We start from the raw sequence: 26,304 nt of genomic DNA, 5'->3' as shown, positions 1-26,304 counted from the left end.
AGTTTGCTCCCACTGAATAAATCTAACTTGCTTGACTTTGAAGAGGCTATTTTTAGTAAAGTAAATATGAAGAGGCTTCAGTGGGACAGGTCAGTGGTAGAAACCCAGAGACCTAGTCATTATTTCCAGCTGTTGTACTGGCTAGCTGTGTGTTGCTTTCAACATGATGTATTAACATCTTCAGTCCTTGTCCTTGTTTTCATTAGAAAATGCAAATTCTTTGCGGCAGGAAGTTTATTTTTGTCTTCTTTTAAAACTTTTTTTGCATATTGGTCCCCACAGAATTCACTTCTCTAACCAGCACTCTAATTACAATAGTAAAAAACATACTCCAGTTAGCTGGAAGGGGATATTTTGAACTTGTATTCACAAAAAAATTTGTATTGCTTAAAGCATACTGACCTTGGACTAAATAAGATAATGCAAATTTTGCTTTTCAGTATTCATATATTTGAGCCAAACCTCCAACTTCATGCTTAATAATCATGAAAATGGAAATCTCTATGCACATATTTGATTTCTGTGCATATATTCTGAATGCATGACTTCTCTGCTTCCAAACTAACATTTTGTATTTTGTTAATGTGCATATAATTTAAGAGTTCTGTGAAAGAAATAAGTAGGAATCACAAGATGATTGGATTATTTTTTCTCTCTAAAAGCAAACACTAAAACTTGCTAAGTAGTTCTTGTACAGAGGAAGTCCTGTGTCAGCTGAGAAGGAAAAGAGAGACTTGCGTCTGTGTAAAAACTGGATAAAAATACCTGTTTATGTATAAAATTAAAACATTAGCTATGGAAATATGTTACTATTAGATAAATTTTGTTTGGGTTGATGTTTGTCTTTCACTGTGTGCTTTTAGCACTAATAGTCTTGATTGGATTTCTTTAGATTGTCTGAGTACATTAGCATTACAATATGCCTATTTGCGATTGTTTTCCAAAGGTAGCAAATGATCTTAAGATGTCTTTTTTAGAATTTTATTACTTGCACGGAGAGATGAAATAGTAAAACTTCTAACGGACACTTAGCGATGGAATCCTAAAATGCTTGTAAGAAAACAGCCTAGCTGTGTAGCTTAAGGACTGCCTCATATTGATCCCATTATGCCTGACTTATGGTGCAGGCGAGAGCATATGCTGAAGTCTAAAGTATGGCTTTTGTTTAACTAAATGGAGAGAGAGAGATAGAAAGAAACGGAAAAGGAGCAGGGGGAAAGGGGGAGACAGGTTAAGTAGAAATATCACCACTGTGGCTTCCAACGACATCTTCACCACGTTCTTCTGGTCTTCTTGGTGGTGAGGATCCCCAGACCCCACAGAATTTGGTAGATTAATATACATTTGGGCCAGGTGGGGATGCCCAGGTAGCTGATCTCAGTGGGGAGCAAGTTTGATACTGTCTCTTGCAACAGACTCTGGATCTGTTGCATCCCTTTGTGTCAGGAGGGAGTCTGGGGCTGCTTCAGGGTGTTTGATGGCTTATGACATCTCCTCAGCTGCCTCTCACGTGAATGCCCTGTGGATGTGGTCATCCAGGGATGGAGGGGATTTGCAACTGAGCCAGTTGAGTGTAAGGGAGGATAGGTGTTCGCTCCTTCTGACCAGGGGTTATGCCACACCCCCAAAACTTCTCCTCCGCCCCAGAGGGGGAGTGTGAGCGAACGTCGCCTCAGCAGATGGCCTATGGGCTGTGGCCTCCCTCACTCCAAACCCAACCAAGACTGATTTTCAGGACAGCTGCTGGGTTTGGCTTTCTTGTGGATGCCTTCTTCTCCCTCAGCCTTACCTACTTCTCCCTAGACCTGAGATAATTGAACAATCATGTCAATTGGACTACAGTATCGTGTCTTTCCTTAGGTGCTTTAACTCACAGTCCAAAGTTCCAGGCATATCCAGGGAGGAGTGGGCTTAGGTGGGTGCAACTTCTTTATACAGTTTTACCATAATGGGGATAAAGTCCTTGAGAACAATGTTTAAGCATTTAACCTTAAAGTTTTGGTCTCTTACACTACCTCTAAATCATGAATTAATTATTCAAATAATATAATTCGCTTGTTGCATGTTTATAAAAGCTGTCCTACTTTGTTGTAAGATACTTTAAAAGTTTCCAAACCAATGTTTGTGGAAATTTGATTTGAACATAGCAGAAGAAAATAATGAGTGGATCAAAAAACATGTCATTAAGCCTTTGGACAAGTGAAAGTTCAAAAACAAAACCAGACCAAAAAATACATATTAAAAATTTTTGTTGCTCTGTTTTAGAAGTGATACAGTTTCATATCTAGAGTTACCTGTTTTCTGCTGAAGTAATACATGCAAGAAATATTCAAAATTGCCCAGCCTGTTAAAGAGCACTGGTGTGACTACAGCCTTCTTTGAAGTTCTTAATGATTTCTTTTGCTAACACTTTAAAATTTGCTGAAGAGTTTTCATAGACTGTGGGTAGTTCTGTGGTGTTTGAAATAAATGTGTTAACTTTACAGCTGATTAATCTGCACATAGCTTTAATCCTCAATTATGAGAATTAAATAATATAATTATAAAAGCTAATGTATCTAAATTAGTACACACTCTTACTGTAATAGAGTTGTACCCTGTAGTTTTATGCGGAGTAAATTAAACAGATTCTGAAATCTAAAAGAGCTGTATTTTTTTTCACTATTCAGTAAAAAAATAGTTATACATACTGTTTATGCTAAATAATGTTTAGACAGGGGACTGACAGGTTTTTTTTAAATTTTTACTTTAATTGAGGATAAAAATTTTAGATCTTTTAATCCTTAGGTGTGGAAAAGACATCAGAGATCATTGAGCCAAACTTTTGACTTAGCACCTACATGTTCACTTCTAAACTGTATTTCCAAATGCAACATCCACACATTTTTATAACACTAAACATATATGATGTAATGGATTGCAAACTATTTGTCAATTTTAAGGTTTTTTGATTGTAAAAAAAAATTGTCAATTCTTACTATAAATGAGTATTTTTGCACAGTTGTCTGCGAATTGCTGTAGATTGGTGAGTTGCTGCTTGTGAATTGAGGTGATACTGTGCGTGTTTTGAATTGGTTTCTACATTGTCTAGGAGCACTTACAGTATCAGTTAATATGAAGCAGCTGGTAAGCAAATGTTTCTTTGGCCATGTGGGCATATTCAACTGTTATTTAAATTTTTTTCCAAGGTGTTTTGAATTGTTACTGCAACTGTGATGCTCTATTTTGTTTCCTGAATTTAAAGGTTATCCCACCAAAGGAATGGAAGCCAAGAAAACATTATGATGATATTGAAGATTTAGTGATTCCTGCTCCAATTCAACAGATGGTCACTGGCCAGTCGGGACTTTTCACACAGTACAATATTCAGAAAAAGCCCATGACAGTGAAGGAGTTCAAGCAGCTGGCCAACAGTGACAAGTATGTACTCTTGCTTAGTAAGACAAATATTTATCTTCATATGTTGTGGTTTCTTTGAATTGTGCAAGGCAAGTGATTTCTTTTTCTTTGTTCCCTGTCTCTCAAGGTCTGGAAGGGTACCACAATATGCATATTATTTGTAATTGTGTTGTTGAAAGCATCTGATACCATGGCAGCAAGAAAGCATCTGAAAAACAGGAGACACGATGCTCTCTGTCTACCTTTTTTTCTTTATATTCCAGAAGATGTAGAAAATAGTGAAGATAAAACAGATGTGTATCTGAGTTTTAATTTGATTGCACCTATTAATGTTTAATGTTTAATTAATTCCTAGATAGTAGAATGGCCTATCACCATGTAATTCTGAAAACTACAATATCTTTTATAACCAATCCAGAAGCTTTTGCGTTAATCTAAGGGAACTCAATGGTATCTAGTGAATGTCAGTGTTACGGTTATGGCAAGATGGATATTATGGGAGGGGGAAAAAATGAAGGGCTGAGCAGTGTACTGAAATGTTTCTAATTGTTAAGCATTCCAAAAAGAGGGAATTCTTGCCTGTCATTTTGGCCACATAGAATATATTTTACTTGACTATCTCCTCAAAACTGAGTGGAAGTAGTTTCTGGAAGAAGAGTCAAAGGATCTTAGAAAGAAAAGATATTTGAATAAGGGAAGGTAATCCTGCCTTAGTTTGAAGGCAAGTTTCTGTTATAGTTTAATTAGGAAATTAAGTGTAAGAATAGAAGCTGTTATCAAGATCAGAAAAAATTAGGACATGTAAAGCTTTTAAGGAGGTTTCTCCTTAGCAAATGTTCCCTAGGATCCGTGCCTTCATGAGAGTGCAAAACTGACAATCGTTTTTTTCCCCCCAGTTACAAAGAATAGCACGTATATATTACTTGTGCAAAATTAAGTTTAGCACACAGTATGCTGTCTTTGGTAATTGGAAATGGGAACCTATTTTGTAGTTCTTGGAATGATTTGTTTAGTAAATATTAAAGGTCAGAGTAAATCATAAGACCTATATGATATCTGATGTAATTTTCAATAATACTTTTCATAGATATTAGAGTTTATATTTTAATAACCGCTAAAAAATTGAGATACATTAATTTCTTAAAATGGTTAATTAATGCAGAAATGCTTATAAGTTTTTAATATGTATCATAATGTTTTTTAAGTTTATTATGTTCATCATGGAATATATTTTCAAAGAGTTTCTGATTGTAATTTTTACTGTTTTTACTGAAATCAGATGGCAGCTTAATTTCACATGCAAATGTAGAACAGTTGGGAGGACTTCCTGTTTATTACTAGCTGTAGGTCTTTCCAAGTATTTGTCACTGCTCTGGAGAAAATGTCACATAACCTTCTATGGTACTCTTACTGCAGTTGGTATTTCTTAAACTGTCAGGTTTAAGAGAACCTCTGTTCTCCCATAACAATAATTTTGTTCCTTAAAGGAGAAAACTTCTCTGTTAAAGACTTTTTGAATATTAGGGTGTTATCTGTTTCCTTTGGGTAAGAGAGAAGGGCCAGGAGCATCTAAATTAAATCATAGTTGATTTAATCCTTTGATCCTTTAAAAGGATCATGTGTACTCAGTCTTAAGCATTTCATCGTTTATTTGTTTAGACATTTTCAGCTCACCAATGAACCAAAGTGCTTCTCTACTTGACCTGTGGGAAATAGGAGCATATCTGCATCCTGTAATCAAGGCGTTCATGTGTGCGTGTTCATGTTACTCGGGGCCCGACAGAAATACAATCTGCTTTAGTTAAGATGTATTTTGCTAATTTGTTTCTAATCCTGTTCAGAGTTATTACATGATGTGAATGTACTTCATCTCAGTGTTGTACATTTGGATTTTCTTTCAAGTTGTTCAAGTGTAGCCTACTGGCGGTTCTACTATGAAATTAGTTCTCAGAGTTGCAGTAAGGGGGGAGTAAGTTTTTTTTTCTAGAGACTTAAATATGGTAGTACAGACATCTGACAAAGGATCCTGAGGCGCAGCTGTTGATAGATGTTTCTGTGGTAGTGTGCTTGTGTTGTGTTTCCCATTTTGAAAGGTTACTAGGAACCTTTTACATAAGTATATTTAAGCTTAAGCATGTGTGTTAGGTATCTTGTGCTGTTATAAAGGAGTAAAAAGTTCCCTTAAATACTTATTTTCCTTGCGTCATAGAATTTGTTGTATCAGCTGTTTGAAACAACAGCTTTTCTTGAAAGGTTTTTCTGAGGCAGGAAGAAGAGAAGAAAGTATTGGTTTTGCCTGTGAGGGCTGCATGCCTGAGTTGGTTCGCATTATTCTGAGACAGGCTTGTACAGGACCTATATCTGAGTCTTTTTAGAGCTGGTAGTGAGGTAGGAAAACAATAAATATTTGTTACTTGTGTTTTCCACGTGTGTCTTTTTTTAAGGAAGAGAAATAGAAGGGAGGGGCTGAGCCTAAGCATGGTTGGTACATGGGCTGATTGACTGCTGGAGACTGAAGAAAATGTTGTGTGGGTTGGGGGATGACTTCAGTTACTGTAGCTGTCAGGTAGGAGGTTTCCATGATGTATTTAAGAGTTTAGGACATCTGGTAATTCTTCTGTTTCAGAGAATTTGAAATACAGTGACTTCATCTTGGAGGTTCAGAAGTGTAGTCCATTGTAAAGGTGGTTGTTGAAAGATGGTGATGAACCTTTGCCTCCCTCTTTCTCTGCAGATACCGCACTCCAAGATATATAGACTATGAAGATCTGGAACGTAAATACTGGAAGAACTTGACTTTTGTGGCACCAATTTATGGAGCAGATATCAATGGGAGCATTTATGATGAAGTATGCATAGTTTTTTTATGAAGTTTATCCCTTCCAGCCCTGTTTTAAAGGGTACTCTACTTAGAGGATACGCTCTTGTTTTGTGACTGAGAATCTGTGTTTCGAAATTTTTGTGTTACTCTTTAAAGCCTCCAAGCAAGGTTGAAATTATATCTACATCTGCAAGAGTCAGACAGTTCTGTCCTTAGTAGGATATTGCTGCTCTTCCTGGTCATGACTCTTCCCTTTCTTCACTTTGAACTCTCCAGAACTCTGAGATTCCTTCCTACTTATTTAATTGTTTGTTAATGTTCTAGTATGTATGTTTCCTGTATCTATCTGTGGAATTTGAGAGATGCTTTGACTAAGTTTTACTTTAAAATTAAAAGCTGGACACTTTTATATCTCTTCCACTGAGGAAAATTGGTAGCTGTACTTCATGCTTGGAATGTCTGCAAATTTTTGGAAATGTACTTGCTATACTGTTTGCCTTTCAATTAAAATAGATGAAATTAAAATTTCCTAAGGAAATTAATTTTGCTGGTTACATGCCAAGATCTCCATGGATAACAAAGGAACTCTTAAAACAGATCTCATTATCCAAAGAATTACAGAATATCCATTGATATCAATTAAGCTATGTAAGTAAGACAGGAACTAGATTTCTAAAAGATTATTTAAGTAATGAGACTAAGAAAAGAAATGTTAGCATTTCAGAAAAGACTTGAAGATTTAAAAAATACAGGACAAACTTGTATGAAAAGAAAGTACCATATGTGAAATTCTTGGTTTATTTCATGTTCTATGTAACTGTCTTTTCCAATGATTAGGAAAAAAAAGTATGATTTTGCTGTGGCAGATGGTCTGAGGCTCTCCTAGTTTTGCATGGTTTTTCACAGAGGACAAATTGAAGACTGTCCAGAGATAAATACAGTCAGCCAATATGGCTGAAGGGAATTCAGTTTTTGCACTGAGTTATGTGATCTTTGAAAGACAGCTAAGAATGTCCAATGGTATGTTGTTTAGAGAAAGCAAGTTCAAGTTCTCTTGTGTGTCCACAGAGCTACTTTAAGAAATCACTTAGAAAATAATTGAAGAGTCTAATTTGAAATATTTCTGTGGAGTGACATTCTAGCTGGCTGTTGCTTTTTGAAGACCAACACGAGGCGCAGAAAAAGTGTTTTAAGAAATAGAAGCTTGCCCTTTTTCGTCTTTTATCTTTGTATCTTTATTGTTGGCAGATAATGCCTTATGGAATAACTTTTTACAAATGTACACTTGTTTTGGATTGTGTTGGGGTTTTTTTTGTGTTTAGTATCTTAGTTTACTCTTGCATGAGCAACATTACCAAAGAAAATAGAATGAATGCAATAATATGCAGTTTGAGAGGGGTCAAAGGGAAGGTCAGAGATTTCCTTCTTACAGAATTACACTCTTAGGAAGACAAGAAAGAGAGGTCAAAGAAAAGCAAAGACAAAAGTGAGAAAAGCAGCATTTAGGGATTCTAACTCAGATGGAAGTGCATAGGAGAAGGTAACAAAGCACTGAAAATTGCAGTGAGTAGGGAAGAAAGCAATAAAAGGTATAATAAAGAAACCTTGATGTCTGTAATAAAATTGATATAATTTAAAAACAAATAACAAAGGAGAAATGTTAGTGAAAGGAGATGACGTTAAGGAATGTGAACAAATTGAGCACTTAATGTGACAGCCAGGTGCTCGTGTACAGCCCACTTGGTGTATAGAGGAAAAGGAGGTGTTGGTGAGAAAGTTACGATCTGCTGATCAAAATGTTGTCTCTCAGAATCATTTTGCCACAGTTATTTTGTGGCCAGCAGATGGTGTACTTGCATAACTATTTTTCATATTCTAGTGCTTGAAGATAATATTAAGGAGGATCTTTTTGATTTTGGTTGAAATTGGAGGTTATTTTCATGTCTTCATTCAGTTTCCTTCAGGATTGTGATTATTTGGGGAAAGGAGATGAATATAAATAACTGACATTATGGGCAGCGTTTGGGAGAAACTATATAGTGGGATTAATTTGTCATGGTAGCTTATTTGCAAGAAACAAACAAATGCTTTTTTACGAAACACATATTGTAGAAAACGGTGTGTTACAGACGTTACACTTGAAGTAAATACCTGACAGAATTCCGGGTAAAAAACGACTAGGAACCTAAGGAAAATATGATACATACGTGTATGTGGGCCATCAGAATTAGTGAGAAATACTGCTGTGCTCTATCAGTTTAACAATTTACCAGTTTACCAATTACATTTTCTTTTCCACTTGCTGACAGTCAATTTTATATTGAGACATTTGTATCTGAAGCATGATGGAGCCTTAATTTTTACTATTTAAATACTTTAAGGAATGTTATTATTTATGGAATCCAGCATCTTTTTGGCATTGTGCTAGAGAGATTATAGATTTTGTAGTATTTGTTATTTTAGACCACAGGATGGTAGGTTCTGAGGAGTTTGGAAGATGGGGCAAAATTTTCTAAAGGCTGCGTTAGATGAAACAGAAAAAGACCATGCAAAACAAATAAAAAACCCCAGTGAAAACAAAGAAATAAAGTAACGAAGCTGTAAGTGCATGCTTTGAAGTCTGACAACTACCATCAATGGTTCAAGTTTACCTTTGTAATATTTGGATTATTCCAGAATCTGTTTAAAATGTCTTTATGGGTATTTGACGGCTTTGAACTCAGATTAAGTCTTTACAAATAAGCAAATAATCTATGAAAACAAGTGTTTGTGCACACTGTAGAGCTTTATAGAAAATAAATTCTATATAGTTTAAGGTTTGCTGGAAATACTATTCTGTGCTACTGCATTCTAATTGCTGTTACATTTAATGGCAGTGCTTTGTCAAAGAATGATTGTGTCGGTAACTAGAAAAAGGCATGATCCCAATGTGGACTGATCTAGGTACTGATGAAGGGGGAGATTTTCTTGGTTCAAAAGACGTTTCAAAGAAAAGTGACCGATTTGAAGTTTATAATGAGTCATTATACATGTCTGACTTCAGTACTGACAATGGCATCTGTTAATCTGCAGAGAAAAGCCAAGTTTGGAAGAAGCATGAATGAATACAGTTTTCTGTCTCTCTCACCACTCTCCTCAGCTGTTGTCTGAAAGCCACAGTTTACTTTCATTTTTCTCCTCTTAGTTTTATTTATCCTAATAAGACAATTCCTTATGCCTATCTTGTCCCATGTATAAGGTGTGGGGAGCATATGTGAATGCACCCTCAGTCAGTTTGCAGAGGATACTAACTTGGGTGGGATGCCACTCTGTTGGAGAGTGTGAAGACTTGAGGGGGATCTGGATAGGATGGATCTGTGGGCTAAGGACAACTGCATGAGGCTAAGGACTAGGCCCTACCCTTGGATCACAGCAGCCCCAGGCAGTGCCACAGGCTGGGGCAGAGTGGCTGCAAAGCTGCCCTCAGGAAAAGGACCTGGGGGTGCTGGTGACAGCAGCTGAACATGAGCCAGCAGTGCCCAGGTGGCCAAGAAGGCCAATGGCATCCTGGCCTGTTCCAGCACTAGTGTGGCCAGCAGGAGCAGGGCAGGGATTGTCCCCCGTACTCGAAGCTGGTTAGGCCACACCTTGAATGCTGTGTCCAGTTCTGGGCCTCATAATTTGGGAAGGATGCTGAGATGCTGGAGCACTTCCCAAGAAGGGCAATGGAGCTGGTGAAGCATCTAGAGTAAAGCTCCTGTAAGGAGCAGCTGAGGGAGCTGGGTTTGTTTAGCCTGGAGGAAGGGAAGCTCAGGAGGGACTTTATCACTCTCTACAGTTGCTTGAATGAAGGTTATAGCTAGATGAGGTTTGGTCTTTTCTCCCAGGCAACCAGAAATGAGACTAAAGTAAATTGCCTCAAGTTGTGCCAGTGGGGAGGTCTACTTTGGATTTTAGGAAATTCTTTTTTCTTGGAAAGGAAGTAGTAACAATCACTGGGGCAGTCTTGCCCAGGGAAGTAGCTGTGCCACCATCCCTGAGCATGTTTAAAAGACCTGTAGGTATGGTGCTTGGGAACATGGTTTAGCCTTTGCAAAGCCAAATTAATGATTTTTTGGATGATCTTAAAGGTCTTTTCCAACCTAAATTATTTTATTCCATCTATTCTACCATGTCCTTTTTCTGTGATCTACTCATAGTTGATATCATTGTGAATAGTAATTTAGGTTCTAGTGTGATTTCCAAAGAATCTACTTAGCCACCTTTCAAAAGGGTGCTTAAAAAGCAATGACTGTATCCTTAGAAATGATGAGAAGTAAAAGCAGTCTAATGAGGGAGATTGTTTATATTTCCTAATATTTGGGTTTATGGTGTAGAGATTTTGTTCATAGCATTTTTCTTCCTCTGTTTTAATGACTTTCAAGGCACAGTAAAAGCCTGTCAGTAGCTTTATGATATTCTTTGATGTGAGTGAATGGTTATGTGGAGAGAGGAGTGGGTTACCAAGCACAAGTTTTTCTCTAATGTTTGTCTTACTCCTTTCCACTTTGTCTCTTAATTAGGTTTCTTACTCTATTTTGAGTTGTTACAGTCAGTCATAAGGGTTCTTCCATCTTCTGCAACTTGTGTCTTGTTCGATAGATTAATATTAAAATGAAGCAGTGGGATAATTAAAGGAAAAATAAAACAGTGAAAAAGAATTGTGTGTAATAATGTAATAATAATACATACAAAAACCATGTTCATTACAGTGTTGATTGGTTTAAGTAAAGTGAAAAGACTAGTGTCATGTCGCTTTTGTAAGTACTTTAAAAAGATTTAATAAAGAATTGTTGCCCTTGAAGCCTATTTTATTCGTATTTGCAAAGAGGTCAGAGCTTTCAGCTGTGAACTTTGCTTTTTACCAATGTGCTGAGATAAATGTTATTCTTTGTGCCTTTGGGAAAACAGTGGGTCCTTCAAAGTGTGCAGGCATTCAGATGAGAGATGCATGTCTCACTTTGTCTCCACATTGCATTAAAAGCAGATGCAAAGGCTGTTAAGAGTAATAAAAACTCTTGATAGTAATTTACAATAAGTTTGAATCACCTTCAAAATGAATGAAGATTGGAATAGTGGTCCTCTATATAAACTATGTACATTACAATATTTCTCTAAGGAAATGCAAGGTAAGTGTAATGTGCATAGTCATCACAGTAATTGCTAAGGTGTTTCAAGCCTGTTATCTCATAGAAGGAAAACCACTGAAAAGTAAAATCTTTCTAGATGTAGGATTGTGTGGTACAGTTGTCAGTGATGGCTGGTATTCTTTAAAGAACTTACCATCGCAAATGTGGATAAATTAGAAATAGTATCTTGACATAGCCTTTGAATTATTATAATACTCTGATAGTGTTGTGATATTCTGAGGAGAATAAGTATTTTGTATTTTCTTAATATTGAATAGATTAGAATGTCTAAATGTATTTGTACTTGTAAGAAACTACCAGATATATGTCATGGTCAAGTAATATATGTACTAGTGTTCTAACAATTGTTAATAAATACAACCTGCAAAAATACACTTAAATATGAGAAGTATTGGTATGTACTGACCTATTAAGACGCACATTTACAGCTGGGATGTTTTTAGTGTGCATTGCAATTGCTGCGTCTAAAACCAGCTGTACAACTATTGTAAAAATAAGAATAAATATTTTACTTTAAAATCATAAGCATGTTAATGTTTTTGAATTAAAAAAAAATTGTGAGGTAACGTAACATCTTTAATAATAATTTGTAAGAATTACTTGTAACAGTTTAGGCATAAATATGAAATTGATTTATTGTTTTAAGTCTAAGGAATGTAGGAGGAGTTGAAATGAATCTCTGTGATTTTAGTGGTTTTGCCAGTTTCAGTGAGCATTTCCTATTAAGCTAAGAATATTTGTCCAAAATAGTCTTTAGGAAAAGGAAGTAGCTCATTTATCTTGAGTGTAGAAGTTGTGGATTGTTTATTTGGTATGTTTTGTATTTTGAAGCAAGTTACTTGTTCTAAGATTGATGCCCATGATAGGAATTGCTTTTGTTTGAGGACAAATCGCTAGCAGTTTGCTTAGTGACTAGTTGTGATACAGCTTAACAGAGTGTGCAGAGATGAGATGTGTTGTTAAAAAAAAAAAAAAATTACTCTCTTAGCTATTACTTAATTCTTAGTAGAAGACTAAGATTCCAGGATGTTAAGGTTGCTAGATGCTTACATAGGTCAAAGGTTATGATGGGATGAATAATGGGTAAAAAATCCCACAGAATACTGTTAAATAGAAAGATAACACATCTTTCTGAAGAAATCTTAAAGTGCAAATTGCTGCACTACTTACACTGTTTGGCCACTGACAGACTAACTGATTACAGTTGATTTTTACAAGTATTTCTTGTTTTCTTCTAATCCTGTGTATTTGTCTATGGTTGAATCATTGCTCTTAGTTTGCTGTGTTATTTTGTTTTTCCAAATGAACTGCACGATTTGTAAACAGAGATCAATTTCATGTGATTTAAAAAAATAAAATTTGTAAATTATTTTGAAGACTTATTGCCTAAAATTATTACTTCCGATTTTTTATTTTACGGTTTTATTAACTTGCTACTGCCACTTTTTGTAATTGAAATTTTACCAGCTTCTACTCTTCTGAGTTCAGATTTTTTTTTATTTTATTAAGATACAATTTTTTTTTTTACTTTTTAAATTTCAAATGCCTATATGTTTCACGAATGCATCAAGCCCAAGGCTTCAATTTTAAAAGAAGAAAAAATGCTATCTGTAATGAAATAATTCTAAAAACATAATTTATTAATTTGTTGAATTCCAAATAACTTAATATTTCTTAATAAGTGAAATAGTCAAAGCAGGTGGTTAGAAGTGCTTGTTCAAATGAGAAGTCTGAATGTCATATAGACATTACCTTCTTGTCTGTCAATTGTACCTGCTTCATAAATAACATGCGTGACATAAAAATCTCCAAAAACAAATGAACACTTGAGAGTATTAAATTTTCATTACTTCTTGCTTTAATCTGTATTCCTACTACTTCAGCTGTCCAACTATTAAATATAGTCATACTTGGTCTTAATGAGCTGCATCAGGATGGCAGTCTGCCATCAGTTTGTGCCCCAGTAAGATTACCAGAACTGTAGGTTCAGTGATGAGTGTTGGGCAGAGCAGTTCATGGTTAAGAGTCTGCTTAGAGGCTGTCTTCCCAATAAAACTTGTCTGAATTGAGTTTTTAATAGTTTTGATTATATTGCTTGGTTTTCTGACTTCTTGAGCACCAGCTAATGTCTTCCCTGGAGGTGCTAATAATTGCTGTTATAATGAAGTCTAATTTTTTCTCTTCAGTTTTGTAGCTTTGATCTTGGTTATACTGTCTCTTACATGCAGTATTACCTGAAATTAGAATTGCAGTTTGCAGTTGAATCTGCAGTGCAACAAAAAATACATATATTGCTTTCTGAATTACTTTTAATATACAAATTTTATGGGCAATAACATAGAGAAACAGCTTAAATCCCCTGAAATCAATAGATTTCTTCTGTGGTATATTTCTTACGTAGTACATTATTATGATTAGAAGTATACTACATCTGAAGTGAAGTAATCATTTTTGTTTTTATGCTTTCCAGAGAAATGGTAAATTTATGCATGTAAAATAATTTTTTAAGCCATTTTTTTCATGCTATTTAGTATTACTTTGTAAGTAATAAAAAAGCATAGATAGATCCTGTGAAATTTAGTGGCTTCCAGCTATCAACTCATTGAAGGTTTTGTCTGCAGCTGTTATTTCTATTTTTTGTGTACCATTTAATATATATTATGGTGTATGGTGTTTCAATCCACATTATATTTGGTATAAAATTGTAAACCAGGTAGGAACTTGTTATGTTCTCTACTATGAACATCTCAGACTTACAACCTGATTTAATACTTATTAAGGTCAAGAGACTTTTTCTTCAGCTTTCTTCTAAAGTGCTTACAAATGTATATGAACAGACTGTCTTTTGAAAGGCTACATCAAATGTGTATTTTTTGACTGGGTCTGTTATGTAAAATTGCATTGCTTTATAAGCTTAGTAATATTTTTATTATGTGTCTTTTTCAGGGTATCGAGGAGTGGAATATTGCCCATCTTAATACAATATTGGATGTTGTAGGAGAAGAGTGTGGAATTTCTATTGAGGGTGTAAATACACCATATCTTTATTTTGGCATGTGGAAAACAACATTTGCGTGGCACACTGAAGACATGGATCTATACAGTATTAATTATCTCCATTTTGGGGAGCCAAAGTCATGGCAAGTTAATTTTTTTTTTAAGATGATTTCTGTTTATTTCATATGCGTAAACCAAACAGATGGGTTATGATTAACAGTGGTAAACTTTACTAAAAATCTAAGATAGTAGTTTGGTGAGGGTTTTTTTTTTAAGTTCAGAATGATATGAAATAACACTGATGTGTTACTTCATTTTAAAGGGAAAGACAGATAAGTACATAAGACTTATTTGAATTCAACAGAAAAATATTTGAAAGATACAATATAAGAAACTTAATGTGTTGGGAACCCCAAGACTATTTGAGGAACTTCTGAAAGAGTTCTTTGAAATCTTTGCAGTTTGTTTGGTTCTGTTCCCTTTTGGGACTACCTACCATATTTTGTATTTTGTACAAAATTTACTTTTATTTGTACAGTAAAAGTAAATAGCTTTTTTGAATTAGAGTCATACTCCGTACTGTTAACTCAGCTGGACCAGTAGGAGGTAAGATTCAGAGCTAAAGGTGCTTCCTGCTTTTGAAACTTCTACTGTCCTTTCTCCATAATCTTAGATTTTTGGTTGAACAGCCTTAACAGACAAGTTGGTTTAATACATTGTGATATACATGTATCCCAAGTATATAAGAAAAATAGATTGCTTTTGTTCATAAAATCTTTTTTTCAGAATGCCTGTGAAGAGAGTGTAAAATCATTAGAAAGGTATGTAAAAGATAAGTTATGCATAGTTCAATTCTGGCAGTTTATAGTCATCTAAACTTGGACAGAAACTGTGTAGCTTGTAATTCCATAAGACAGCACTTTTTTTCAATACCCATACAAAATTCAAATACCTATCATGTGTTTATACTGTGAATGTGGTAAATTGGTCAGACGCTTGCTCTTAGATAATTGCTTTATATTTACCCTGCTTTGCTTATGTAATGGATCTCTTGAGTTAAGGGACAGTAGGTGAATTCCACCTATTGTAGTAAAGCAGGTCTATGTTTGAAATTGATAAATTATATACATAGGTATGTGAGCTTGCTTCTTTGATAGAATTAAACATACAGAAAATCTTACTAACCTTTTAAAAAATAAAAGGAGGTGATTCCAGAATGTTCCAAGATGATAGGACAATTTTAACTAATATGATGAGTCCATAAAGTTTTTTCTTCTTAGGAATTTAAAAAGTGCTGTTTGAAGAAAAAATTCATTGCATATTGTGAAATTCCAAACAGTAGAGAACTTAAACTCTGAAGTCCTTAGATACAGTGGGAAGAAGCTAGGAAAACTTTAAATATTTTTGAAGGAGATATGAGTTGATAACAGGATAAATGCTTTTCTGATACTTGTTTATGCTTCTAATGAGCAAAATCATTAAACCCTGACCTCTTCGTATTTTGAAGAAATAGTGGTGGATTTGAATTCCTTTTCTCTACCACATTGGCCTGTATTTTTAAGAAATGCAGCATTATAAAAAAGTTGAACGAAAGACTTCTAAAGCTTTATGTGATGTTAAGCATGTGCCTTTTACTGGAGGAATGCCACAGTAATTTATGCAAAGTTCATTTATCAGTAAAATGTGTCATGTTAATGTGATTTTAATATATTTTTTCTTTAAGAAAGTGGTGTAGGAGCTGAATCTTATGATACAGATACTAAAGATCTTGTCTGTTCTTTTATTTAACTGATTTGACAATCCTTAGTGAAACCAAATAACTTGATATACATAGTAGTAATACATGTTCTTGGATTTTACTGTTTGTACATGTGGTTCTTCAAGATGCACGCATTGGTCTTTTGGAGAACTAACATGCAGTGTATTTTCTCTGAATTGTGAAAGGACAGCCACTTCCATCTGAGAGCCACAGTTAGAACTTGGGGATAGCATCTGAGTATAGCTGCTGTAGCTGTCTTCATATAATTTGAAGCTTTCAGCAGTGTTCAGGCATAGGTTAGCCTGCATGACTTCTTATACTTCACATTTTCACTTCAAGAGTTATGGAGAGAAGTCTGTGCTTTGTATACCGATGCCTTCCTTGACTGCCTCGTATGAAACATGGGGGAAAAGTGTGTCTGATAACTTAGGAAATCAGATTTACAGCAGTTAGGATGTTTTGTATATAGTTGTGTAACACATATGTGTAATGTAATATATACATTAATTTTACCTTACAAAAATATGCTAAAGAGGAAATATTTTGCAAGAGAAGAAGGAACTTAAACTTAAAAGCCCTGAAATAGAATAATATAAGGGCAGAAGAGATTGGGGTATGGTGGGGAAAGATTTGCTGAAAAGAAACTTAAAATTACTTGCTATTAGGCAAGAATTCTTACTGCAGTTTTCTATTTACATTCTAAAGGGAAAAGTACCTTGAAGATGGTACATCTTACATTTTACATCTCAGTTTCTTAGAAAAAGTCTTATTAACAAGACAAACCACTGGTGTGATAGATAGTGTGGCTTATTAATTATCTCTTGATATGTTTCTAATGGTATTTATAAACCGCTTACTAATATTAAACATACCTTCACTCTGGCATTCGTTGTTAAATATTTTCTTCTATTGTAATTGTTGTTTCAGAGGTATAGGTCTCAAGATAAATTATTTTTGTTTTGTGTAATAATTTGAGGAATTTTGTCACATTAAACTATTAAAGTGCTCTTGAAAATTAATGCTTAGCACAGACCAGATTTTTGTTACTAGTAGAAATACTATACTATTAATATATGTACTATATCTTTGGGTAAAATATGGATAATGTTTCAATTTACATTATAAGTAAAAAAAAATCTGAATAAGATATTCACATTTTTTGAAAAGAATTCTGGGTTTATTAAGTATCTGAAAGCAAGACTTACTCTTTGTTCTGATTACCTGACTCATGAACAAGAGTGCTGTTGAGTTTTTTTTTAAGTGTTGAGATGATATAAATCTTATCGAAAAAGAATAATAATGAATTTAAGGAAGTATTTTTTAAGCAGGCAGAAAGTAATTATTTTCATGGCACTGTGGGTATTTCAAATATAATAATAATAGGACAATATTTTTTCTATTTTATTTTAAGGGAGAAAAGATGTATAGAGAATGTATTATTTTACTTTAGAAAGTAATATTTTAAAATATTTTGCTCATTTTGTTCACTTTTTATGTCTGATGGTGAAGGCCTGAATTAGTTTCTGCATGAAGAACTAGGCTTTTACTTTACTTTGAAAGGGGCACAGTGAAAACTTGCAGGATGATACAAACAATAATTTACGTATCAATTTATATGTTTTCTGTGACATTCCATCTGGTCTTTGCTTCCTAGTTTTTCTGAAAACTGAAAATGACAAGAGACAATACATTATGTTAGAAAACTCTCCTGTTTAGTAATGTCTTTCATAAATCATGGAAATGCCTTGCAGGGTTGGTCAGTCATAAAGTAAACAGGAATAAATACTACAGAAAGAGGAGAAAGGAGAGGAGGATGGTTCCATCTTTGTGACCATATCAAGAAAAGGAGACTAGATTGTTAAAGAGAGAATGTTTAGACAGCCAGTATTTGATGGAGTAGGAGGGTGAGACTGGACCTGACAGTTTATTTAGGCTGTAAGAGGAAATAAATCAGTTGTGACAATCAAAATAAAGCAAGGAGTTAGGTTCAGGAATTCTCTTCATTATTCCAGTGGATATAGGATGGCAAGAAATCTGATCTGTAGGTTGCCTAAAATTTATACTGTAAGTAACATTATTGTTACCTCTTGATTGCAGTGACTAGAATCTGTTTTTAGGATTTGCCAATGCAGAATGTGTACCAACACCTTTTCATTTTGCTTAATTAGGTGGAAAAATCGGGAAGTTATACAGCAGGGGTTGTGGAAGTCTTCGAAGCATTTCATGTGACGGCTTTCAGATTTTGAATCCCAGTAGCAGGGGAAATACTAATGGGGTTATGAGTATGATGGTACAAAAAATAGATGGCATTCTGATATTAGTTCTAGACAAAATTGTAGACAAAAAAAGTGAAGAAGTGAGAGCATACTCAGTCTGATGCTAACATTGTATGATTTAAGAACTAATAGGGTAGTAAGGTAAATGGATTTAGAGAGGCTCAGCTAGGTCCTTACAGAGCCTTCTGAGGAAGGATTAATAGAACTTTCAGTGGGATCAGCTGCTGACAAAAGCTAGAAAAAAATCTGGCCAGGTGATGCAAAGTGGAAGAGTCTTGGTACCACTGAAAAAGTTACACATACGTACAAACTGATCATATAGACATGTTTCCTAGCTATGTTCTATGTCTAGGAAACAGAATAGACACAGAAGACTACATAGAAGTCAAACCTGCCTGGCAGAAATGGGAATAAAAGTATAAAACTTCCATGAAGATTAGTCAGATGTCTTGCTGAAAACTGTCCTAAAAATTAGAAATATTATGAGTTACAGAGATGACTGTAATCAAATAGGGATTCTGGTTGTGAAAAGGTATCTGTAATCAAATAGTATAGTGGTTTGTCAGCAGCTCAAATGGATAACTGTGCTTGAAACAGAGCAATCATTTGCTAGTTTCAATGTTCTTCACAAAGTGGAAGAACTTTGCTCAGAGATTTGAAGAAAAGGGGAGGTAAAAAGGGAAAATTTTGTTTGTTTTTTTTTTTCCCTTGTGGAAGAGGATTTTGGTTCTTAACATATTTAGATTGAATAGGAACATATTTAGGTGGCAACAGACTTTCGAATTTCCCATCTCAAAACAAAAAATACATTAACTTCCTAAATTAAGTTGATGAAATTTAAATCTGCTTATATTTTAAAAGAGTATGTATCAGGTTTATGTATAATAAATATGAACCACCTAAATAGAAAATAGAGTAGAAAAGGGTCATGTGATTCTGAGCTCAGTGCCTGCAGTTAGGTAGCATTATTTTGATATAATATGAATATTGCAAGTTGTCTGTTGCCAATCACAAAACCAATGGATATGGTTAATTTTGAAAAAAACTCATGATGTTTACTTATAACAACATTTTAAGGATTTGCAGCTTTTGAATTTTAAAATCTTGAATTTTAAGAATACCAATCTACAGGAAACATAATCAGCTGTTTCTACCTTGTCTATATATAACAGGGCATTTAGAGAAGCAGTTTGGTTAAGTATTTAGCATCACACTAAATTTGTTTGCAACTGATGCCGTTAACCATTATCTGTGCATATAACTGACTTGGAAGAATGGAAATCAAATTGTTTCACATTCTGTTTCTGGTCACTGACAGGAGAATAATTGGGTGGATAGAAGAGGCTGGTTGTCTGACTATCATCTTGGTTGGCTGAATAGTTTTTGCACAGTAAAGCAACTATTAGTTGTTTTTAATGCTACTAATAAACTGTGTAGAAGCATTAATCTTGAAAACATATATGTAAAAATTAATTACGGGTTAATGATGTAAATTTGATTTTTTTTACTTACTTGTAGTTACCTTGTTGCCAGTACCCTTGATTTGCTGAACTAAGACGTATTTCAGAAGATATTTTTGAACAATACTAGATAAATATATGTACTGTATTATTTCTGTCCTTATAGTATGACTGTCAATGAATGGTAACTCTTCCTACTTTATCAAGTATGTCTTTGTGAGCTAATAAAATTAAGATCTAGTTAGCATCAGCATTTCCCTTTTCGTCTTTTCTTAACTTTTTGTCTGTTTATTTGCTTGTTATCCAAGAAACACTCTTTTAGTCTCTTAGTGATTTACCATTACATGTGCTTTGGAGGTGGCTGGACTTGACCTTATTATATGAGAAGTCAAACAAATATTAATGGCTAATTTGGCTAAAAGAAAGATGGACACAAGATGAAGCTATTTTTCTGAAAGCTTTTAACTGTTCAAATTCTCATATAAGCTAGTTCTTGAGATTAAGAGTGAATACTTTTTTTCTCTGACTAGGTCATTTGAGTTTGGGAGCTTTTTGTTTAATGTAGAGTAGACCAAGAATCCAGCAAGATTCAGTCATTTACCATGAAAGGCAGGTACACATGTGCTAAGGCTAGTTTTCTAGTAAATTGTGTTTGGAATCAAGCCTGAGCTGTTCTTGAGGGTGACTCTGGGACTCCTCATGTGTCATAGTACAAAGGGTTGTCTGTCTCCATTCCTTTGTCCTTGTCTTAGCTGTAAGGAACAAGCAATTGCAACGGAGGGAAGAAATACAGGGCTGAATAGCAGACATTAGCATACAACCCTAGTGATGACTATGATGAAAACACTGACTTGCATTTAATATATTGTATTGCTTTGTAATTTTAGATTACTTAAATAGATAGTTGTAGTCCAGTTGAATTGTGTACTGTTTTTCCAAAAGACTTACTGAGAGCTCATTTGACTTTTGCAATTTTGTAATATTGGCATGTTTATGTGTACAAATGGAAGCACGTGGCTCCATATTATTATTAAATTGTGCAACATGTACTTTGGAAGGAGTAACATTTTAGGAGAAACACCAGTTTAGTTAAGAGTCAAAGCAAAGTACAGTAGCTAGTTTTGAGGGGTTTTTTTAGACATAAACAGTATCTGTTCATGTTTTGCTTTATGGAGTTGTTTATTTAAAGACCTACAATACAGTATATAATGCTGTACATAGCATTTTTCTCTGATGGAGTGTGAAGGATGGCAGACATAGTTTAGATTGGTATGGATACACTGGTGCATTTGTAATTTGGAGTGAAAAACAGTCACAAATGCTTTGGAAGTACAAATGGAGAGAAACAAAGTGCCTTTTTGTGAGACAGCAAAATTCTGCTTAAATATTCAAACATGGAGCATAGTAAGCTGAAAGTCTCTTTGTTTTTAATGCCATTTGGAGTGCGTTTTCAGTATGCTTACAGAGCACTGACTTCTGTAGTAGTCTTCCTTCTATGCAGGTGTTTCAGTTGTAATAGAGTAAAATTGTAAAATTTTAGTGTGTGTGCAAATAACCTGAGGTAGTTGGATGTTTATTGCTTGTTTTTCTGAGTGAGTTTTCTAGGCTGATGTATGAAACGTGTTCACAAGTGTAGTAAAAGGCTACATGTTTACTTAGTCCAAATTCACATTGTTAAACTATCTTGTACAGCTGAATATACATTTTCTTCTTTTCTGAACCATGTTTTTTTAACAGAGAAGAATCAAAACAGTGTTATTGCAACATTAAACTGAAACAAAAGCCTATTATATCACATATTAAAGCAGTTAAAGTAAATTATAAATCCTTTTTACGTTAAATCCAATTAAAACACACAGTAAGTCCATGAAGTGCAGTAAATGTGGTAATAACAAAGAGAAGCAGAAGTGAAACAACTTTTCAATAGTTTTCTATTTTTTGGCTGCAGTAAACACTAAAAATATGTTCTTCTGTATTTTTGGGGAATTGTTGCAGATAGCATGAGGAATTTTTTAAAAAATTAGATTATTGTAAGAACAGTGAGTTTCTAAGACATGTACAATTCTGTAAATTAAAGTGTATTTCTTTAATAATTTGAACCCAGATTGTGATGATTCTACTAGGGCAAGTAACCCTTTTATTCCACAGCTTTTGCTGTCAGAAATAACAGAGATGTTTAATGCTCATATTTTTCTGTTGAACCCTTGTGTCTTGTGAAACGTACTAAAATTAAAAGAAATTAAACTTATATAAATTAGACTTATTTTACATTTTTGCATTTCATTTGGGAAAATAAAGTGCATGTTTCTTTTTTAATTGTGGTGATATGATAATATCAAATATTGTCAATGTACTTGACTTTGAATAGTGAATATAACATTTTGGAACTACATAATATAATGTTTAAACTAGAAATAAGCTAAGTTTGTTTCCCCAAACCCAATGATTGTATTTTTTCCTTAGATGTTGGTGTATTTTTTTTCTGTGTAATTTTTCAGTCTTTAATCCTTCTGGGTTCTGTATTGTTAGATACTTACCATACATGAATGATGACTTTTAGTCATTATGTAGTAATTATGTCTTTAAGCATTTCATCCTTTTCTTTATGTGAATTTTAGGTATGCTATTCCTCCAGAGCATGGGAAACGGCTTGAAAGACTAGCTCAAGGTAGGATTTCCAGTATTTTCATATGTGTGGTGTTTGAAGGACAAACCTTGAGGAAAGTGAGAAACGTTGTTGTTGACTCACCTACTGTGTAATTACTTAATGTTGTGTAACTTTTATGCGTCTACAGTATTATTGCCCTGAGGAATCCTTAAGAATTAAAGTGGTTCTTTGGTTTTTTTTCCTCTTTAAATTTATTTATTTATTTACCTTTTATTTAAAAAAAAAAACTTTTAAAAATTTTATTTTTTTAAATTTTTTTAGAACTTTATTTTGTAGTAGCATTTTTAGCTTGGTGGAACTTACAGAAATGAGGCTTAGTATTTTGTTGTTCATTAGATTTTTGTTGCTGGTATCTTTGTGTCCTCTGTGCTCTTGTTGTTTCTTGTCCTCGCTTCTTTTCATCAGCAACTTTTTGGGATCTTCTTGCTCAAATTAGATACAGAGCTAGAAATATTGAAGACAGATGAGTCTCCAGAAGTTTCATCAAAGTTCATGGTTGGTTAGAGGATGGAGTCTTGGTTAGTGTCTCTGTGAAGGGGTAAGCAGACAAAGTGTAGAAACACTAAGTTAGCAGCTTGCTGACTATTGAGTGGCATATAGAGCCACTTTAGGTAGAGCATGTACTGCCTTTTGCCATTTAGATGTGGTAGAAATGTTTGGGAGGACGACAGAGATATGGTTATAAGGTTGTGGTCTAGGGGATAAAAATTGCTAGTCTGTAGAAAGATTCTCACTCAGTAATTTTTGTTTTCAATAATACTCAATCTCTATTTTTGTTTCTGAATTAAGAGCGCAAATTATGAACACGGGAATAATTAGGGATGCTTCTTGGCCTAGCAGCCTATGTTTTATAGCTTGCTAATAACTATTAAAGGATTATGGAACGGAGTGCTTAATGAAATGGAATTAGAGGAAAGGAATTTTATTGAAAGTTCATAATTAGATCTTGTGTATCGGGACAAAATTCTGAAAATTTGTGTACATTTTATTTTCATACCAGTTGTTTTTTTCTTTAGTATATGGTTACATGATTATTTTTCTGAGCTATTATAAAACTACTACAGTTAAAGACATGAAAGTAAAGACCTGTGAACTTCCAGTCTTAAAAGCATGTCTAAGGAAAACAGATTTCAACCTGAATAATTAAGTTTGCTATTCCTAAATTTTGTCATAGTTTCATTTGAAGAAGTTGTCACTCGTTTTCTTTGTTTTCCAGTGTCTTTTCCCAATTCAAAGTGTAGAACTATATACACTTCAGTTTTCACTGGTAAAAAAATTTGGGCTTGTAGGCTGGGCAATGGGCACTGACTTAGGATGATTCAGTAATTTAATTTTACAATAAATGATAAAAGAGTAAAAGAAATAGAGAGAATTGGGAAAGTTTCAAAGAGGGACACTAGGACTGTTGAAAAAATTGCCTTTTTCTTTTCATAAATGCTAGTAAACTCTAACTTTTCAATGAGAAGTGTAAATAAAGGGAAGGGGGTATGGTAAAGACTTGTGATGACTGGCCTGAGCAAGGTGGCCAAAAAGTTATTGTTCATTGAGTCTTCCAGTATACGTAGAGACTCCAAATGAGGTGTCCTGTCAGGTTCAATGTAAGCCTAAGGAGATGGTTTGTTTCACAGTATGCATTCCTTACTCTCCTAGGTGGATTCTAAAATCTTCATGGATTCTGAGGGAGATTGGAGCACAGTGACACAGAAATACGTTAGAGGAGAATAGGAACTTTCCTGGCTTTGGAAGTCTTGGAGCAGCAGCTATTTGCTACTAGATTAGTCAGAGGAAGCCAGCTTTTCATACTGTATGTACACACTTCTCTATACACAGTTCTGACATTTGATGGGAGCAAGAACTTTGGGTAGATTGACTTTGCATGTGATTTTTTTGGCTGCTCTGGCATTTATTATAGATTTCATGTTGCTTGATTACAGCTGTGCAGTGTTCTAAAACCATTGAAGTTCAAATGTGCTGTAGTGAGTGTGCATCAAATGTTTATTTTCAGAGTGAGAGAAAAGGATGGACAGTTGAAGCAACACTTGTTCACTCCTTTCTAAAAAAGAAGTGGTATTGAGGCAAGGCATTATGTATTGTAGACAAAAAAAAAAAGCTCTTTCTTTCCTTGAAATGCCTTGATTTCTGTAGATACTGGAGTAATCTATACAAATTCAGGAAGTAGGTAACTTTTGGAGATAGATGTTTTGCTGCATGAGAAAGTGTTATGTTAAGAAAACTGTCTTGAAGGTGCACAGCCCTCTTATTGCTGATGGGATCCTAATACAGTAATAGAAAAAAGACATTAAGCGTTGGAGAAATGGAAGAATCCAAGGCCACTGTTTTTCAGAAACTGATGGATTATACTGAGAGAACAGTGTTTTGATGTCTGAATGCTAGTCAGAATTGGACATACCTGCACAGAAGTAAATTGTCCACTGCTGCTTTTAATTTTATGTTAGTATATGTTACAAAGAACTGTGGAGTGAATGGAAAACATCCTTGATGAATCATGTTTATGTTCATAACTTAATTATTTTTATAGCAGTGCTATGTTTTGAATAACAAATAGCAAATAAAGCATAGAATCACATACTGAACAGAGATGATGAAATTTCAAATAGTGTTATTCCATTACATTTACTTAATGAAACTGGATTTCTGTATGAAGACTAGGTACTCACATGGAGATTATTATTGTAGCAGCAATAAAAGATAGATGAGTTAGGAAATGTTGAAGAGTGTGGTCTATGAAACTAAATTTTTAGTATTTGATTTTCATCTAGTCTGGGATATTTTTCTGTGAGTAGATTGTTTCCATTATATTTTTGATCCAGCTAATAGCTGAGAATTGAATGTAGAATATGCTACAATGCTACAGTGATGAACAATAAAAATAATGGACTTTATTTTTTTAACTGAAAATTACCATTTCTCATTGTTTCTATGCTGTGATCTTCTACTTTGCAATTGGTTCTTTCTAAAATACAGCCTGTTTCACATAAGGTATCTTACAAAGAAGAAAGTATAAATTAAGCTGCATGACTGCAAATAATTTAAAAGAAAACATTAATAAAATATAGTATAAATGAGACCTTTGTACTTAATACTATGTGTAATGAAAATATTTTTGCATGACTGCAACATTTGAAGGAAAAAGAAAGTAGTTTATTTGGGAAGGTTAGCTCTGATGACCAGATGCCTACTGAATTAATTGAATGCTCCTAAATGATTAAAATAATAAAACAATACATTAAAAGTGACAGATTGTCTAAGTCAAGGCAGCAGCTGATACATAAAATTAAAGGAAGGTTAGAATATTTTCCATTATCTTGTCTGCACATCACAATTACAACACATGCCTTTTGTGCATGAATGCTTTCATTTTTGCTTTCCATTGAAATCTTGATTGACTGTGGTGCCTACAAATGCTTTGTCTGAAAGACATTAGACTTGCATCTAATAAAGACAACAGTTTGATTTTGCCCTTCAGCTGCTTTCTCATTTATGTAGATTCTTTTCTCAATTTTATGTAGACATAAATGTAATAAAAATCTCAAGTGAGCTATTAACTGCAATTTTTATTCGTGTTGTTATGTTAATCTGAACTACCATGGTATTCTTAAAAAGTATTTTTTGTTTCACAAAACGGGTTAGAAAATAAAGAGAATAGAGGCAGAGTGGCAAATGAGAAATGGCAGATTGAAGGATTTTGAAGATCTTTTAATAGATCGTTTGAGTGCAGAAACCGTTTTAGAAAGG

General features: G+C 34.2%; 1 protein-coding gene across 2 annotated transcripts in view; it reads left to right on the top strand.

Moving 5' to 3' along the window:
- The window catches only part of KDM4C (lysine demethylase 4C), a 245,496-nt gene that overhangs the window by 13,898 nt on the left and 205,294 nt on the right, over positions 1-26,304 (top strand). For both annotated transcript variants that reach the window (XM_088156977.1, XM_088156978.1), the window contains 4 exons: positions 3,245-3,420; positions 6,134-6,248; positions 14,335-14,528; positions 22,499-22,548. In XM_088156977.1, coding sequence (XP_088013103.1) covers positions 3,245-3,420; positions 6,134-6,248; positions 14,335-14,528; positions 22,499-22,548 — 535 coding nt within the window. The remainder of the gene's footprint in view (positions 1-3,244; positions 3,421-6,133; positions 6,249-14,334; positions 14,529-22,498; positions 22,549-26,304) is intronic.

The sequence above is a fragment of the Sturnus vulgaris genome, chromosome Z (assembly GCF_052056855.1).
Source record: "Sturnus vulgaris isolate bStuVul1 chromosome Z, bStuVul1.hap1, whole genome shotgun sequence".
Lineage (NCBI taxonomy): Eukaryota > Metazoa > Chordata > Aves > Passeriformes > Sturnidae > Sturnus > Sturnus vulgaris.
The sequence above is the reverse complement of the archived record's forward strand: the minus strand, read 5'-3'. Positions and strand labels throughout refer to the sequence as shown.